Here is a 19,624-nt window from a genome sequence, read left to right as displayed (position 1 = left end):
GGGTTTGGAACTCTGTGCCTATCGCCTGATTACCAATTCGTGCCCGAGTAGTTTGAGCCCATGGACTGCAAACCCGATGGCACACCCGATGCGTGGGCATGGATTTGTAACGCCAGGACAAACATTTACATGTCTTCTCGACTAATCCCCGGGGGCAGGGGCAAGGGGCTTCGTAAATATTTTTCAACAGTGACAACATGGTAACTTGGGCTACTTGTGCTGGTAACTAACGTTATCCCCGTGGCCAGGTTCAAGCTAAGGCAAGCATACACCATGTACTTCGGCGTCACTGTTGAAATGTTTGTCCCTCATTAGTGATTTCCACCTGGGAAAGGCCACGCCGATGTTTATTCGTGTTTTCTGTCTTCGTCTGTCTCGAAGTCGTTTGGGACGAAATGGCAAGCCTGCGTGCGGCACACTATTTATACCCGGCTTCGTTAGCCGACTTCAGATCTACCTTTGCATTTGCGCAAACGCGAAAGGCGCTCTCCACAGGTCCTGTCTGGTTTGTCCGTTCTGGGCTACTGTAGAAACATGGCAGCACAACATGGCGGCCCTAGCGGAAGTGAACCCGCTTCCTATGTAGATATAAATGGCTTATTCTAAGCGAAAGGAAACGCACAGATTCTGATTTCCACATAATTGTACACTAATAAAAAAAAATATATGAATACTATGTTCCATTTCTACCCAAATATCACTGTAAATTCTACACATTGTTCCTTTAAAAGAGCATCTATTCTGTTCATGTTTTTTTTTTTCTCATTTTTGTGTTCAGGAACTCTCACAGGGTGCCAAGGTGAACTCAGATCTAACCTGAAGAAGAAGTTTGACTGTTTGTGTGAGGGGATTGCTAAAGCAGGAAACCCAACACCTATGAATCAGATCTACACAGAGCTGTACATCACAGAGGGAGAGAGTGGAGAGCTCAATGAGGAACATGAGGTCAGACAGATTGAAACAGCATCCAGGAAACCAGTCAGACCAGAAACACCAATCAAATGTGAGGACATCTTTAAACCTTTACCTGGAAGAGAACAATCAATCAGGACAGTGATGACAAAGGGAGTGGCTGGCATTGGGAAAACAGTCTTAACACAGAAGTTCACTCTGGACTGGGCTGAACACAAAGCCAACCAGCATGTCCACTTCACATTTCCATTGACTTTCAGAGAGCTGAATCTGATGAGAGGGAAAAAGTTGAGCTTGGTGGAACTTCTTCATCACTTCTTCACTGAGACCAAAGAAGCAGGAATCAGCAGGTTTGAGCAGTTCCAGGTTGTGTTGATCTTTGACGGTCTGGATGAGTGTCGACTTCCTCTGGACTTCAAGAACAACCAGATCCTGACTGATGTTACAGAGTCCACCTCAGTGGACGTTCTGCTGACAAACCTCATCAAGGGGAACCTGCTTCCCTCTGCTCGCCTCTGGATAACTGCACGACCTGCAGCGGCCAATCAGATCCCTCCTGAGTGTGTTGGCATGGTGACAGAGGTGAGAGGCTTCACTGACCCACAGAAGGAGGAATACTTCAGGAAGAGATTCAGAGATGAGGAGCAGGCCAGCAGAATCATCTCCCACATCAAGACGTCACGAAGCCTCCACATCATGTGCCACATCCCAGTCTTCTGCTGGATCACTGCTACAGTTCTGGAGGACGTGTTGAAAACCAGTGAGGGAGGAGACCTGCCCAAGAACCTGACTGAGATGTACATCCACTTCCTGGTGGTTCAGTCCAAAGTGCAGAACGTCAAGTATCATGGGAGAGCTGAGACAGATCCACACTGGACTCCAGAGACCAGGGAGATGATCCTGTCTCTGGGAAAACTGGCTTTTGAGGAGCTGGAGAAAGGCAACCTGATCTTCTATGAAGCAGACCTGGCAGAGTGTGGCATTGATATCAGAGCAGCCTCGGTGTACTCAGGAGTGTTCACACAGATCTTTAAAGAGGAGCGTGGCCTGTACCAGGACAAGGTTTTCTGCTTCGTCCATCTGAGCGTTCAGGAGTTTCTGGCTGCTGTTCATGTCTTTGTGACATTCATCAACTCTGGAGTCAATCTGCTGTCAGAAGGACAATCAACCTCCCAACTAAAACTCCTCCAGAGTGCTGTGGACAAGGCCTTACAGAGTCCAAATGGACACCTGGACTTGTTCCTGCGCTTCCTCCTGGGTCTTTCACTGCAGACCAATCAGACTCTCCTACGAGGCCTGCTGACACAGACAGGAAGTGGCTCACAGACCAATCAGGAAACAGTCCAGTTCATCAAGGAGAAGATCAGGGACAATCCCTCTCCAGAGAGAAGCATCAACCTGTTCCACTGTCTGAATGAGCTGAATGACCATTCTCTAGTGGAGGAGATCCAACAGCATCTGAGTTCAGGACGTCTCTCCACAGACAAACTCTCTCCTGCTCTGTGGTCAGCTATGGTCTTCATCTTACTGTCATCAGAAGAAGATCTGGAGGTGTTTGACCTGAAGAAATACTCTGCTTCAGAGGAGGCTCTTCTGAGGCTGCTGCCACTGGTCAAAGCCTCCAAGAAATCTGTGTAGGTTCATAGATAACTGGTCATAGCTAGCACATAACATATTGTTATCTCCACAAGAGAAAAACTAGGTGTCATATTTTTGTTTGCATCTTTATTTCCTCTTCAGGCTGAGTGTGTGTAATCTGTCAGAGAGAAGCTGTGCAGCTCTGGCCTCAGTTCTCAGCTCCCAGTCCTCTAGTCTGAGAGAGCTGGACCTGAGTAACAACCAGCTGCAGGATTCAGGAGTGAAGCTGCTCTCTGCTGGACTGGAGAGTCCACACTGCAGACTGGAGACTCTTAGGTAATGTTCATTTCCAGTGATTGACTGATTTGTCAATCAAATCAGCAGCAGCAAATCTCCAACGCTTTGTGGTGGATCACCATGAAACTTGGTGACAACATTTGTGTTGCCAAGAGCATTAAATGTCCTGGTTCAGGTGACCCTATGACCTTTCCTCTAGCACCACCACCACCAAGAAAATCCTCCCCAAGGATTCTGCATTGACTTTCTTGATTGATGCTGTGTTGTGGTCATTTGCACCTTTGAATAACAAATATATATCGTACTTTTGAATCTCGCTTTACATGCAGCTTCATGTCACTGATCAGATTCCTAACCTGTGTAGGTTTTGGTGAAAACACAAAGCAGATGATGTGGTGGACTGATTGTGTTTGTGATGGTGTGCAGGCTGTCAGGCTGTCTGCTCACACAGGAAGGCTGTGCTTCTCTGGCCTCAGCTCTGAGCTCCAACCCCTCCCATCTGAGAGAGCTGGACCTGAGCTACAATCATCCAGGAGACTCAGGAGTGAAGCTGCTCTCTGCTGGACTGGAGGATCCAAACTGGAGATTGGAGGCTCTCAGGTATGGAGAGACACACACAATGTCTTAAAGAGGGCTGAGGAATATTGTTTCATGTTTAATGGTGGATATGAGTGACGTCGTCTGCTAAATCCTTCACAGGGAAGGTTATTTACTGCCCATGTTTCCATCATCAAAGAGAATCTGCTGCTCTGACTCTGTTTCTTCCTCCAGGGTGGACCATGGTGGAGAGCAGTGGTTGAAACCAGGTCTGAGGAAGTGTAAGTGTGGATTTAGTTTGACTCCTGAACACAAAGCAGCAAACATTCAGCTGTTTAGATGCTGCAGCTGCAGTTTCTGCTGCTTGTTCTCAGCTGATTTTACCTGTTGAACCAAACAAAATCACATTTGATGCTCAACCACAAAGGCAATCTGTATTCCTTTCATATTTACGCATTTTCCCAATTGATTGTTACAAACTAATGTCAGTACTCAAGCGGCAGAGTGACGCCAAGAGGCGTGGCCGATCTGTCAAATTTGACAGGTAGGCTACGCCTCTAAGCGTAACATCAGCTGATAAAGACACGTCACACACCACCTAGTGACACCTCTGATGAAGGCGGAAGCTTACCGCCGAAACATGTAAGGTAAGAAGAAACCTGTTTCGTGTCTGATACAGATGAAACTTTATGATCTACATCAATGCTAGTTTTGTTTTGTTTTTTTAACATCGAACCAACTTCATTCTAAGTCACTGCTCTTAGTGATCAATAAAACTGTCAGGCAAACAGAAAGTCAGGCAAAAAACATTCAGTTCAGTTAATTCATTCAGTTAATAACAAAAGCAGGTAGTGCGTACATACTACTATGGGGGAAGTGTGTATATACACTATATTACCAAAAGTATTCGCTCACCTGCCTTTACTCATACTATGAACTGAAGTGCCATCCCATTCCTAACCCATAGAGTTCAATATGATGTCGGTCCACCTTTTGCAGCTATTACAGCTTCAACTCTTCTGGGAAGACTGTCCACAAGGTTGAGGAGAGTGTTTATAGGAATTTTTGACCATTCTTCCAAAAGCGCATTGGTGAGGTCACACACTGATGTTGGTCGAGAAGGCCTGGCTCTCAGTCTCCGCTCTAATTCATCCCAAAGGTGTTCTATCGGGTTCAGGTCAGGACTCTGTGCAGGCCAGTCAAGTTCATCCACACCAGACTCTGTCATCCATGTCTTTATGGACCTTGCTTTGTGCACTGGTGCACAGTCATGTTGGAAGAGGAAGGGGCCCGCTCCAAACTGTTCCCACAAGGTTGGGAGCATGGAATTGTCCAAAATGTTTTGGTATCCTGAAGCATTCAAAGTTCCTTTCACTGGAACTAAGGGGCCAAGCTCAGCTCCTGAAAAACAACCCCACACCATAATTCCTCCTCCACCAAATTTCACAGTCGGCACAATGCAGTCTGAAATGTACCGTTCTCCTGGCAACCTCCAAACCCAGACTCGTCCATCAGATTGCCAGATGGAAAAGCGTGATTCATCACTCCAGAGAACGCGTCTCCACTGCTCTAGAGGCCAGTGGCGGCGTGCTTTACACCATTGCATCCGACGCTTTGCATTGCACTTGGTGATGTGTGGCTTGGCTGCAGCTGCTCGGCCATGGAAACCCATTCCATGAAGCTCTCTGCGTACTGTACTTGGGCTAATCTGAAGGTCACATGAAGTTTGTAGCTCTGTAGCAATTGACTGTGCAGAAAGTCGGCGACCTCTTTGCACTATGCGCTTCAGCATCCGCTGACCCCTCTCCGTCACTTTACGTGGCCTACCACTTCGTGGCTGAGTTGCTGTTGTTCCCAAACGCTTCCATTTTGTTATAATAGAGCTGACAGTTGACTGTGGAATATTTAGGAGCGAGGAAATTTCACGACTGGATTTGTTGCACAGGTGGCATCCTATGACAGTTCCACGCTGGAATTCACTGAGCTCCTGAGAGCGGCCCATTCTTTCACAAATGTCTTGTTTCACAGTCTGCATGCCTGAGTGCTTGATTTTATACACCTGTGGCCAGGCCAAGTGATTAGGACACCTGATTCTGATCATTTGAATGGGTGAGCGAATACTTTTTGTAATATAGTGTATATATATATAGGGTTTAAGGAGATCTGAAAGAGATGATGGTGCAAGACCATTTAGGATTTTATTAGTTGACAGAAGCACCTTAAAATCTGATCTAATATGAACTAGAAGCCAATGAAGGGAGGCAAGAATTGGGATAATATGGTCAAAGTTCTAGTTAAGATTCTAGCAGAAGCATTTTGAACCATCTGGAGACTTTTGGTGCTGGCACATGGCAGACCTGAAAACAGAGCATTTCTACGGTGGCTGAGAACCGCCAAACGCGCTGCAACGGCCAAATGCGTCTCAGTTACAGAAACCAGCTTCAAGTAGCCTACAGAAACGATCCAAATTCACAAACTCAAACACAAGTCTAAACGAGGTGCAAAAAGAGGAACGAGGTGCAAATGAAAAAAGGGTGCTGCAAAAAACAAAGACAACTTCGTCATCATCAAACGCGCTGCAAATACAGAAACCATCAAAGCACAAAACGATTCAAACCAAGAAACCATCTTCAAAAGAAAAACGCTTCTTAACTCCAAACCTGCATGGGGCGCTCTCAGCGTAACAGCTCAATGGAGAGCGGTGTTTCAGCATCCAGCGGGAACGGTAATGTGACTTTTATTCAGTTATATTTATATATGTTTATATCACTGTACAACGCTGCACATTACGTGACGTTTATTTTATCATATTTTACACCAGACGTTACAAGGCTGCACATTTGCATGTAGATTAGCCTGCTTATTAAGATAAGATGATTAGAGATTGATATAAAACACCCGTTTTATATCAAACACCAATTTTATATCATGTAGATTAGCCTGCTTATTAAGATAAGATGATTAGAGATTGATATAAAACACCCGTTTTATATCAATCTCTAATCATCTTATAAAACACCCGTTTTATATCAATCTCTAATCATCTTATCTTAATAAGCAGGCTAATCTACATGCAAATGTGCAGCCTTGTAATGTCTGGTGTAAAATATGATAAAATAAACGTCGCGTAATGTGCAGCGTTGTACAGTGATATAAACATATATAAATATAACTGAATAAAAGTCACATTACCGTTCCCGCTGGATGCTGAAACACCGTGTTTCAGTCAGCTGTTCTATCTCGCTCTCCATCCCGTGTGTCTCTCCATTGAGCTGTTACGCTGAGAGCGCCCCATGCAGGTTTGGAGTTAAGAAGCGTTTTTCTTTGAAGATGGTTTCTTGGTTTGAATCGTTTTGTGCTTTGATGGTTTCTGTATTTGCAGCGCGTTTGATGATGACGAAGTTGTCTTTGTTTTTTGCAGCACCCTTTTTTCATTTGCACCACGTTCCTCTTTTTGCACCTCGTTTAGACTTGTGTTTGAGTTTGTGAATTTGGATCGTTTCTGTACTTGAAGCTGGTTTCTGTAACTGAGACACATTTGGCCGTTGCAGCGCGTTTGGCGGTTCTCGGCCACCGTACATTTCAGTAGTCAAATCTGTCTGAAACAAATGCATGAATTAAGGTCTGTGCGTCAGCCATTGACAGGAAGGACCGAATTTGTGCTATATTATGTAGGTCAAAATAGGCAGTCTTGATAATATTCTTAATGTGCCTGTCAAAGGATAAGCAAGGATCAAAAGTAATACCAAGATATCTGGCTGCCACACTTTGTGAAATCACACAGTTGTCAAGCACTAGTGTTACTTGTTCAAAACGGCATCTGTGCCAGGGAGGGCCAACAACTAGTATCTCAGTTTTATCGGAGTTTAACAGCAGGAAGTTTAGTGCCATCCAGTTTCCAGTGAACGCAGGTCAAAAGCTCTGCGCCTCAGAGCCTTGGGAAATTTTGGCCATTCATTTCGGATGGCCCAAATTTTCCGTAGAATTGGAATTTCGAGAATTCTGTGAGTCGGAATGCTTATAAAAGTAATAGCAAACGTCTCCCAATTGGGCCGCACATTTTCCCAATTCATTGTGTGGGCCTAAACCGAAAGCTGTGGGAAGAGTAACGGGCCGAAAAACGTACGGAATACTAAAGAAAGAAAGAAAGAAAGAAAGAAAGAAAGAAAGAAATAGTAGGAAGAACGTGAGTGTGCAAGCTGTCAGCTTGCCCACTAATAAAAAGAATAAATATGCACAACATTAAGATGTGTTGCCTTCAAGCACATAATAAGAAACACGCAGGATAACAATAGTGACTCGGTGCTGCCCCGAGGCACTAATAAGAAACACACAGGATAACAGGATAACATGGATAACATGATCCTGACTGTTAAATAGTGACTCGGGGCTTCGTCCTGACTCACTAATTAATTCCATGAACATATAATTTGGCCAAGTGGCCAATAGCCAATAGGAGATCACTTGCCACACTTGTAAGTGCAGTTTCAGTGGAGTGACAGTGACAGTGCCCTGAAAGCTGATTGGAGAAGTTCATATAGATGATTTACTTCCACGTGGATGGAGAATTGTTGAAACACAACTCTCTGAAGCACTTTAGAAATAAACGTAAGATTGGAGACCGGACAATAGCTATTTAAAGAGCCTGGATCAAGATGCAGTTTCTTTAGTAGCAGTCTGAACACAGCTGTTTTAAAACTGCTGGGAACAATGACAGTGGTAAGCAATAAATTAACAATCTCTAGCGTTGCAGATCCCAGTGAAGGCCAGAGTTCCTTATAAAGTTTAGCAGGTAGCGGGTCGAGAAGGCAAGTAATTGGTTTGGAGGCTGACACAAGCTTAGACTCCCTTCACTTTCATCACTGTTTTCCACAAGAATAATTAGGAAGGCTAAAAAAATCATAGCTGACCACTTTCACCCAGCACCTCTTCAATCTCCTCCCATCAGGCAAGAGATATAGAAGCATTAAGAGCTCAACGTCCCGCTTCAGAGATAGCACATACCCTTTGGCTATTAGACAACTGAACTTGTACTGATTTTAATGGTTATGTATATACAGGTTACATTGTAAGTAGCACTTTAACAAAACTGCATGCACTTTCAGTGCCGCTGGGTATTGCATATTGCTTATTGTTTACTGTCTGTGTTTATGCTCATCTTTTTGTACGTGATGTGCTGCTGTTCTGTCCTTGTTTATGATATTTGTGTCAGAGAGTCTACCAGGACAAATTCCTATCAACTTGTTGACATGGCAATAAATGTATTGAATCTTGAATCTTGAATCTAGACAACGCATCAAGAGAGACAGCCTCAAAAACTGTGATAATAGGGGCTCTGTGAGTCATTATATAAAGCTGAATCTGATCACATCAACCTTATTACAGAAAAAGTCCAGAACATTTGAACATTTTCTTCAGTGGCTGTGTTCATGTCAACATGTATTAGTTTATTAGTTTCATGAACATTGAAGATTTATTTAGCATGAATTTGTAGGTAGGGGAGAGTGGGGTAAGTAGTGCCAATTTTTACTTAAAGTGCCTTTAAAGTGAGGGGATTACAGTAATGCCTCCAACTAAAATATGCACATATACTTTAGGATGTTGTGCATCCCTGGGAACAATCACTTTGGATCTTATATAAACTGTTTGAGAAATATGGCTTTCGAAAAAAAAAAAAGTGGTTTTGTGGCACAACTTGCCCCCGGTGCGCGGTAAATTGTGCCATCAGAGAGAATACACTGGGGTAAATTGTGCCATTGATAACTGAACTAAAACAGATCATTTTAATCTCACAAATGATAATGCTATATAAAAGCAAAACAAATTCAATACAAAATTATTTATTTAACATTTATTTATTATTTTAACAAGATCACAGGCCACTTTTCTATAACGAGGCCTAGTGCCACATGAATACATACCCAGAACAAAATAAAAATTCCAAAATGAGCACCTGCAAATCATCTTCAACTGAATCTGAATAGTTTTAGTGATCAAAGGTAAGAAGACAATGTACAATAACAATAAAATACAATAAAGTAATATATAGTATATAATCACAAGTTGTGCCACTGGCACAACTTACCCCAGGCCCTTTGGCACAAATTACCCCAAGCCCACCATTTTGAAAAAAAAATGCATCCCCCAGCTGTTTTGAGTTAACATCATGCTAACTGTATAGACTCATGGTGTAGCTTACTAAAGTACTAAAACCTGTGTGAACTGTTTTCAAAGTTTTCTATAATTGTTCAAACACAGCAAACAAAAAACCTTGATCATAGAAATTTTACTTTGGAGGGCAAAAAAATCTTTTTTGAACTTAAATGTGCTTATCTCTCAAGCCATGTGTCTCCCTTCTTTGCAGGATGAGTGAAATGGATGCCTCTTCAAAAATATGTGGTCACATGACCAACTTCTTCTATGGTTTTCTAGATAACAGGGGTGGCACTACTTGGCACAAATTACCCCACTCTCCCCTATATGTTTACAGTATCGTTTACAGTCAAACATTTTGATGCACTGTAGGCTCAATTTTTGATAAATCAAAAATCTGTGTGGATCGTTTGTGTAGGACAGTCTGAAGATGCTCTGTAGCAAGTTTGGTGTCAATTGAGCAAAAATTGTGGGAGGAGATAGGTTTAAGAGGTTTTACAGTTTTTGAAAAAAACAGAGTGATAAACTTCATAATTTTCAATGGGTTTAAGTGTACAAAAGTTTCTTCAGTATTGGGGCTACAGTTTGATGAAAGTTGTAAAGCTGTAGCATACATGGTTGATTTGTTATGAATTTTCAAAGTTTTGAACTTTAGGGACTGGACCTTTGTGCAAAGTTTGGTGAGTTTTCATCCATGGGAAGTATGATTTCCTCGGAATAAGAAAGAAAGAAAGAAAGAAAGAAAGAAAGAAAAAGAAAGAAAGAAGACCTGGAAATACAATACTGTCCTGGCAGCTTAGGCTGCCCGGACCCTAATAAGAAGAAATAATAAGTTTGTGACGTCCATTCATTCAGATCCTGCTGTGAATGAAGAGGACGGCTGACACAATGTGTCATCATCAAATTGTTAACAAATCAATAATCAAACTGTTAATAAATCAGCAGATAATAACCACAGCAGGTCTGTTGTGTCTTGTTCTCTCCATCAGATTCCTGTGAACTCAAACTGGACATAAATACAGCAAACAGAAACCTCGTCCTGTCTGAGGACAACAGGAAGGTGACAGGAGTGACAGAGGAGCAGCCATATCCTGATCACCCAGAGAGGTTTGCCTACTGGAAACAGATCCTGTGTAGAGATGGTCTGACTGGTCGCTGCTACTGGGAGGTCGAGTGGGAAGGAAAGGTTTCAATGGCAGTGGCTTACAGAGGAATCAGCAGGAGAGGAAACAGTGATGACTGTGGGCTTGGCAGGAACGACAAGTCCTGGACTCTGACCTGCTATGATCGTGGTTTCACTGCCTGTCACAATAACAGACCAACAGTCATCCGAGTCCCCTCATCCTCTAACAGAGTGGCAGTGTATCTGGACTGGCCTGCTGGCTCTCTGTCCTTCTACAGCGTCTCCTCTGACACACTGATCCACCTCCACACCTTCAACAACACCTTCACTGAGCCTCTGTACCCGGGGTTTAGTGTTACGTTTGTGCCCAGCGCCTCAGTGTCTCTGTGTGAGATTTGAAGAGTGAGAGTCGCCTCCTCTGTCATTCATTCATGTATGTATGAATGTATGTATTTCTCATGTAACAATAACTGATGTGCTGGTTTTGTGTGAATATCTCTGTATCTAGGGAATCTGAGGAGGTCTTAGTGTTTAGGTTAGGTTAAATTAGGTAGAAATAAGGAACTGTTTTGTAATGTATGATTGTTATTTTTTTTGTAATTAAAGTTTTTATTTGCAAACTGTGGTACATACACTATATTGCCAAAAGTATTCGCTCGGCTGCCTTCACACACATATGAACATGAGTGACATCCCATTCTTAAACCATAGGATTTAATATGATGTGGGCCCATCCTTTGCAGCTATAACAGCTTCAACTCTTCTAGGAAGGCTTTCCACAAGGTTTAGGAGTGTGTTTATGGGAATTTTTGACCATTCTTCCAGAAGTGCATTTATGAGGTCAAACACTGATGTTGGACAAGAAGGCCTGGCTCGCAGTCTCCGCTCTAATTCATCCCAAAGGTGTTCTCTCGGGGTGAGGTCAGGACTCTGTGCAGGCCAGTCAAATTCTTCCACACCAAACTCGCTTATCCATGTCTTTATGGACCTTGCTTTGTGCACTGGTGCGCAGTCATGTTGGAACAGGAAGGGCCATCTCCAAACTGTTCCCACAAAGCTGGGAGCATAAAATTGTCCAAAATGTCTTGGTATGCTGAAGCATTAAGAGTTCCTTTCACTGGAACTAAGGGGCCGAGCCCAACGTCCGAAAAACAAGCCCACACCATAATCCCCCCTCCACCAAACTTTACACTTGGCACAATGCAGTCAGACAAGTACCGTTCTCTTGGCAACCACCAAACCCAGACTCGTCCATCAGATTGCCAGACGGAGAAGCGTGACTCGTCACTGCAGAGAACACGTGTCCACTGCTCTAGAGTCCAGTGGCGGTGTACTTTACACCGCTGCATCCGATGCTTTGCATTGTGCTTGGTGATGTAAGGCTTGGATGCAGCTGCTCGGCCATGGAAACCCATTCCATGAAGCTCTCTACGCACTGCTCTTGAGCTAATCTGAAGATCACATGAAGTTTAAAGGTCTCAAGCTATTGACTCTGCAGAAAGTTGGCGTCCTCTGCGCACTATGCGTCTCAGCATCCGCTGACCCCGCTCTGTGATTTTATGTGGCCTACCACTCCGTGGCTGAGTTGCTGTCGTTCCCAATCGCTTCTACTTTGTTATAGTACCACTAACAGTTGATTGTGGAATATTTAGTAGCGAGGAAGTTTCACAACTGGACTTACTGCACAGGTGGCATCCTATTACATTACTATTACAGCACCATGCTGGAATTCACTGAGCTCCTGAGAGCGACCCATTCTTTCACAAATGTTTGTAGAAGTAGTCTGCATGCCTAGGTGCTTGATTTTATACACCTGTGGTCATGGAAGTGATTGGAACACCTGAATTCAATGATTTGGATAGATGAGCGAATACTTTTGGCAATATAGTGTAGCTCATGGTACATTATAATGAAAAAAAAGGTATAAGGTATGAGACAATAACAAAACGTGTGGTTCCTGGTTAGAAGAGAAAAGAGCAGAGAGTACAGAATATAATCTTGACAGGCATACATTACATAAGACATGGCATAGAAACATGGATTTAGACATGTACAAAGATTTGGACTTGGGCCCTAGTTAGATGTCAGATATTCTGTAAAGTCATCCCAAAGTCCCATCCCAAAGGACCACAGGCCCTTTACACCATTTTCTAGCCAGCATAACTTCATATGACACAGTTTCAGTCATCAGAACTTTCCATTCTTGGAATGTTGGCCTGCTGGGTGATTTCCATTGTCTCAATATAATTCTGGCAGCTGAGGCTATGCCCACCATCAGCACTGAGTGTGTATCTTTTGTTAATTTAGGTATTACTGTTCTGTCCCCTAGAAGACATAGACGAGGGGAAGCTGGCAGACTAATTCTTGCCCATTTCTCTAGGTATGTCAGTATTTCATACCAAAAGGGTCTGACCATAGCACATTCCCATGTACGGCGCAAAAAGGTTTCCTTTTTATATTTCCAGCACAGATTACTATCTATTTGCCCTATCCTAAAAAGCCTACATGGTGTCCAGTAAAAGCGATGTAGAATTTTATATTGAATAAATTTGCCTCTAATTTCCTTGATATATTTACCCTTATCAGCCAGGATCTGTTCCCATGTGTCCTTATCAATTTCGCATTCAAGATGTCTCTGCCAAATTATTCTCAGATTTTCACATTTGCTACTGGTCAGGTAAATTAGGTAAATTAAGTTATTGTAGAATGCTGATGCTTTGTGGCTACATAGGTTCTGTAAAAAATCAACTACTGGGTTTTCTGCTTTGTCAGGGAGTAGTTTTTTTATAATACAGTTTCTGATCTGCAAGTACTTCCAAAAGTCACCTTTCTCTCGCAGACTATATTCTTGAGCTAACTCAGCAAAGGATTTAAAAATACCATCTTTATAGAGATCACCAATTGTATGGATTCCATTCTCTAACCATCTCCTCCAAAACACTGTTTGTTTTCCTATTTTTACTTCTGGGTTGAGCCATAGTGAGGCATATTGCTGTCTGTAATGTGAGAGCCTGTGTATTTTCTGAAATTTTGCCCAGACCTCCCTATAGTGTTTAATAATAGGATTTGTCTCCTTCAATTTATCATTAGATTGGGATAATACCTGTTAAGGGTGAAAAGGTGTGGCAAGAGACTCTTCTATGGTGGCCTGTTTTAAACCAGACACCATTCCGTTCCAATGTTTAGCTATCTTAGCCATTTCAAAAGACAAACTGTACAATCTGACATCAGGCAGTGCTAGTCCGCCTTTATCCTTGGGTGCATACAGTTTGCTTAGTTTAAACCTGGGCTTTCTCCCTGCCCAAAGAAATTACTTGATGAGATTGTCATACTGTTTAAAGATGAAATCAGGTATACAAAGTGGTAGCATCATAAAGATGTAATTGAATTGTGGGGCTATGGCCATTTTAATGACATCTACTTTGTCACAAAGGGTAAGATTTAATTTCCCCCATTTCCCCTATATTTATTTTAGTTTTCTGAAGTAGTGGGTCAAAACTCAGTGTAAACATTTCATCTGGATCTGGACTCAGCTTGATACCTAAGTAGATCATGCCCTTTGGGAGCCATCTAAAGTTATACTGTGTTACCAGTTGTGGGTGACAATATTTAGATATAGGCAGTGCTTCAGATTTGGTCCAGTTGATTTTATAACCTGAAATTTTGGAATATTCACTAATCGTGTTCATTAGTGCTGGCACAGAGTCTTTAGGATCATTGGTCAAAAAAAGGATGTCATCAGCATAGAATATTAGCTTGTGCATCCCACCACCTCCATCCACTCCCTTGATGGAGGAGTTTGCTCTTATGGCAACTGCTAGAGGTTCCAGGGCAATTATAAATAACAGTGGTGAAAGGGGGCACCCCTGTCTTGTTCCACTGGAGAGCTCAAAGAATGATGAGATCACACCATTTGTCATAACTGCGGCTTTAGGATTACTGTTACATTATTTTAATCTATCTCCTGAAACCCCTTCCAAAGCCAGTTGAGTTGAGTGAAGAAAACCCCACTCAATCCTGTCAAAGGCCTTCTCAGCATCAAGTGAAACAGCGGCCACTGGTGCAGCATTGGAGGAGTTCAACCACAAGTTTCAAGCCTTAAGGCCAATACTTTGGCCAGTATTTTGCTGTCTACATTAATGAGGCTAATTGGCCTGAAATTAGCAGGGTCAGAACAGTCTCTATCCTTTTTGGGGAATCAATGAGATAAGTGCCTCATTCAAAGATGATGGGAGTGAACCTGCCTGGAAAGTTTCTTTATATACCTCACTCAGAACAGGGGTTACTATATCTATATACTCTTTGTAGTATTCAACAGGGAACCCATCAGTTCCCTGTTTTCATAGCTCGGATGGCGTTTTTTTTTTTTTTTTTTTTTTTAATCTCCTGGGACACTGGCTTGTCAGGAATATCTACCTGTGATATCTACCTCTTCAAGTGATAAATTTGGAAGTTGTATTTTCATATAGAAGTCGTGCAATGATTGATTGTTTGGCATACCAGATGATTTGTACAGATTCTCATAAAATCTTTTAAAGACATCATTAATTCCCTTAGGAGAAGTTACTAATGATCCCCCTGTTCTTATGGCTGGAATTACATGGGCTGAGTTTTGTTCCTTAAGCTGTCTGGCTAAAAGTCTGTCTGTTTTCTCTCCTGATTCATAAAATGTTGTTTTCAATCTAAATAAAGCATACTCAGCTTTTTTATTAAACATTTCTTGTATTTTAAATTTACATTTGCAAATATCATTAAACAGGCTATCAGAGTAACTCTCCACCAGATCTCTTTCCATTATTATTAAATTTGCTTCCAATTTCTTTATAATTTCAATGTGTTCTCTTTTGTTTTTAGAGGTTTGTGCAATAATCTTGCCTCTAATATAGGCTTTTGATGCCCCCCAGACCGTCGCCACACTTTCTGTGCTGCCCATATTGATCTAAAAAAATGATGACAGCTCTTCTGCAAGCTCATTTTTAAATACTTTGTCTTGTAACATGGAGGTATTCATTCTCCATCTGCCTCTTCTGAGTTTGTCTGAATGTATATTTATACAGAGTTGTGGTCTGTCCTCTCTCTCCCTCACTGTCCTGCACTCGCTTGAGCTTGGAAACAGTCATTAGCTATTAGCTTAAACAGTGAGCTGAAAGAGGCAGGTTTTGGACCAAGCAGGGGAAAAATATTGCTTTTCATATTAGCCTTGTAATATGGGGGGGTCATAACTTTTTAACACTTAAAAACACACTGTTTTACATTTATAATTAGCACCGCTTGCATTGTGCTTTCATTGAATATTAAGTATGCTATTCAACATTATTTATTAGTGTTAAAAAATTATGTATTTTTTGGCGGGGGAAATTGAAATTGGTTCACAAATAATACACTATATTACCAAAAGTATTCGCTCACCCATTCAAATGATCAGAATCAGGTGTCCTAATCACTTGGCCTGGCCACAGGTGTATAAAATCAAGCACTCAGGCATGCAGACTGTGAAACAAGACATTTGTGAAAGAATGGGCCGCTCTCAGGAGCTCAGTGAATTCCAGCGTGGAACTGTCATAGGATGCCACCTGTGCAACAAATCCAGTCGTGAAATTTCCTCGCTCCTAAATATTCCACAGTCAACTGTCAGCTCTATTATAACAAAATGGAAGCGTTTGGGAACAACAGCAACTCAGCCACGAAGTGGTAGGCCACGTAAAGTGACGGAGAGGGGTCAGCGGATGCTGAAGCGCATAGTGCAAAGAGGTCGCCGACTTTCTGCACAGTCAATTGCTACAGAGCTACAAACTTCATGTGACCTTCAGATTAGCCCAAGTACAGTACGCAGAGAGCTTCATGGAATGGGTTTCCATGGCCGAGCAGCTGCAGCCAAGCCACACATCACCAAGTGCAATGCAAAGCGTCGGATGCAATGGTGTAAAGCACGCCGCCACTGGCCTCTAGAGCTGTGGAGACACGTTCTCTGGAGTGATGAATCACGCTTTTCCATCTGGCAATCTGATGGACGAGTCTGGGTTTGGAGGTTGCCAGGAGAACGGTACATTTCAGACTGCATTGTGCCGACTGTGAAATTTGGTGGAGGAGGAATTATGGTGTGGGGTTGTTTTTCAGGAGCTGGGCTTGGCCCCTTAGTACCAGTGAAAGGAACTTTGAATGCTTCAGGATACCAAAACATTTTGGACAATTCCATGCTCCCAACCTTGTGGGAACAGTTTGGAGCGGGCCCCTTCCTCTTCCAACATGACTGTGCACCAGTGCACAAAGCAAGGTCCATAAAGACATGGATGACAGAGTCTGGTGTGGATGAACTTGACTGGCCTGCACAGAGTCCTGACCTTAACCCGATAGAACACCTTTGGGATGAATTAGAGTGGAGACTGAGAGCCAGGCCTTCTCGACCAACATCAGTGTGTGACCTCACCAATGCGCTTTTGGAAGAATGGTCAAAAATTCCTATAAACACTCTCCTCAACCTTGTGGACAGTCTTCCCAGAAGAGTTGAAGCTGTAATAGCTGCAAAAGGTGGACCGACATCATATTGAACTCTATGGGTTAGGAATGGGATGGCACTTCAGTTCATAGTATGAGTAAAGGCAGGTGAGCGAATACTTTTGGTAATATAGTGTATGTCATTATTGGCCAGTTATCACTTTACTGACTTTTACTACAGTAAGAATAGAAAAGTTATTATGTTATTGGCAGTTATTACATCAACGGTGTTTCTTACATTACTGGTTGTCTTTTGGCACCACAGTAATATATTTTAATCCTTACCTGGAGCGTTATGGACTAGATATAGTCGGGCTCACTTCTGCACACAGCCTTGGCTCTGGAACCAAACTCGTGGATGGGCAGCTCAGAGTATGCAGTTTTCCTAGAAGCGCTGGGAAGTGTCCTGTGAAGGCACCATCATGATTCTCAGATGACACAGCCATTGTTGGGTGCATCGAGGGGGGTCAAGGGGGCCTATATGATAATGATAATAATAATAATAATCAGGTAGACAAAGTTTACTAAGATTGGAGGCCTGCCCCCTCCCCCGAAATGCCAGTAGCCCCAGTGGTTAGTGAGCCAAAAAATTCATGTCAAGCCCTGTATATATATCTATATCTATATCTATACACACACATACACACACACACACACACACACACATAATATACACATGCACACTTTCTTCATGAAATTAATTAGTGTAGTGTTCATGCATTAGCATTAGTGTGGCAGTGGTGATTTAACCCTAACCGTATCATTTTCAGAAGTCTCTGAGGAGTATGAGAAGGTGAAGGAATACTATGAGGAACTGAGAGCCTGAGCCTGATTTGGTAAAACTTTTTAAAATTGTTTTCAGAACTGTTACTGAGAACTGCAATAGTTTAAGTGTATTTTGAATTGTACATTTTTATTCCCTGGTGTTGAACCAGTCAGCCCAAGAGCTGCAGGTGAATTTCTGTCCATGACACATGCACAGGTAGAGCTGAGATGTTAACACCTGAGCTGTAGAGAGATTAAAACTGGCTCACGTCAGACAAACTGTCTGCTGGGAGGCAGACACACAGGGTGCAGTTCACTATTGTCTCCACAGGGGGGCAGCACTGAGCTAAACAGAGCAGAATCTGTGTGGGTCAGTGGGGCTAAATGCTCTAAACTGATCAGTCCATTTGATTCCAGATATTGATCAGTAACTGGACTGTTCCTGTCCATATTTCTGCTGCAGGCAGGATTATAAACTGAAATTATAATCCATGGCTGTAAAATGATGTGAGTTTGAGCAGATTTCCACTCACATTGAGGTTCTGTGCTGCTGACTGGGATTTGCACCTTGATTGCCTAATGTCTGCTTCGTTTTCTTTTACATTTGATGAGCAGTGAAATTGCCTCTCCATGTAAATCAGTGTGACTCTAATTATATGGTCACTGTAGATCTGTGATTGTCTCGTGTCCCTACACATTTTCTTGTGAATGCTCCTGAGGCTACAGTCATTGTCTGGTAGTTTATAAAGACCACAACACATATACCCATAGCTGTTGCCATAGCAACCCATCTGGGGAATACTCTCATGTGATCGTAAGCAGCCAAACTACTGTTTTTCAGTAGAGTTCAGGTTTTTCAATAAAGTGACTTGTTGCAGTGAGTCTGTGTTTCTTCTCTCCAGCAGACACTTTACAGGCTGATCTCATTTCCTGCTTTGACCGTTCTAAATGTCTGTCTGGCCTGAATATGTGCCTCCTGCTCCTCCTCCCGCTCCTCCTCCTCCTGCTCCTCCTCCTCTTCAGCTTCACTCTAAGCCTCTCTAAAACGTCACATTCTGCAGGTGTGAGTGCCTCTGTGGCTGCTGTTCATAATTCAAATTCAAAATAATCCAAGTTAATCCAACAGGAGCCTGGAGAGAGTCAGATGTAATCCTCCACAAAACACTTTTTTTCTCTCTAACTTTGGGTTTTGTGCGAGAGATCTGCTGTGAACTAGGAAACAGGACTGACTCTCTTTGAGCTCTGTCGCCCTCTAGTGGTCATAAATCACTTACACAGCTTACTGCAGGTTTAACATGCAACCTGTTGTGTCTCATAGACAACAGCTGAGTTTGTGAGGGAGCAAAAAGGTGTTTTAATCCAGCAGGTGTCAATGACTTTTGCAATAGCAGATGAAATGATCACAGATGAGATGGACAGCAGCATCAGGAACAAAAGAACCAGTCAGTATCCGGTGAAGGAGTTGCTTACAGTTTCTTTCAATCGCTTTACCTCCTCTGTCAGCTCAGAAATCCAGGTATCAAAACAGTAAATCCATCGGCCTAATGAGTGGCGCTCTTCTCAAAATAACACATTTTGTTTGCAAAAGGCTCGTATGGCAAAACATTTCAAACATCCAGCAAAAGTACATTTTGTCAGCGCCCAACACAACTAATCCAGCCACTCACTCACTTCATACTCAACTCCAAAATGCAGTCTGAGCAGGTTCAACCTTACTTTTTTCCTGTTTGTATTGCAGTCATATATATATATTTTTTTTTTTGA

The 19,624-nt window shown here is 42.6% G+C and overlaps 1 protein-coding gene across 1 annotated transcript in view; it reads left to right on the top strand.

Annotated features, from left to right (window-relative positions):
* LOC115356560 (NLR family CARD domain-containing protein 3-like) overlaps positions 1-19,624 on the top strand; it is a 65,453-nt gene that overhangs the window by 14,077 nt on the left and 31,752 nt on the right. The window contains exons 2-3 of the mRNA XM_030047776.1: positions 779-2,546; positions 2,653-2,826. Coding sequence (XP_029903636.1) covers positions 877-2,546; positions 2,653-2,826 — 1,844 coding nt within the window. The 5' untranslated portion in view covers positions 779-876. The remainder of the gene's footprint in view (positions 1-778; positions 2,547-2,652; positions 2,827-19,624) is intronic.

The sequence above is a fragment of the Myripristis murdjan genome, chromosome 24, assembly GCF_902150065.1.
Source record: "Myripristis murdjan chromosome 24, fMyrMur1.1, whole genome shotgun sequence".
Lineage (NCBI taxonomy): Eukaryota > Metazoa > Chordata > Actinopteri > Holocentriformes > Holocentridae > Myripristis > Myripristis murdjan.
The sequence above is the reverse complement of the archived record's forward strand: the minus strand, read 5'-3'. Positions and strand labels throughout refer to the sequence as shown.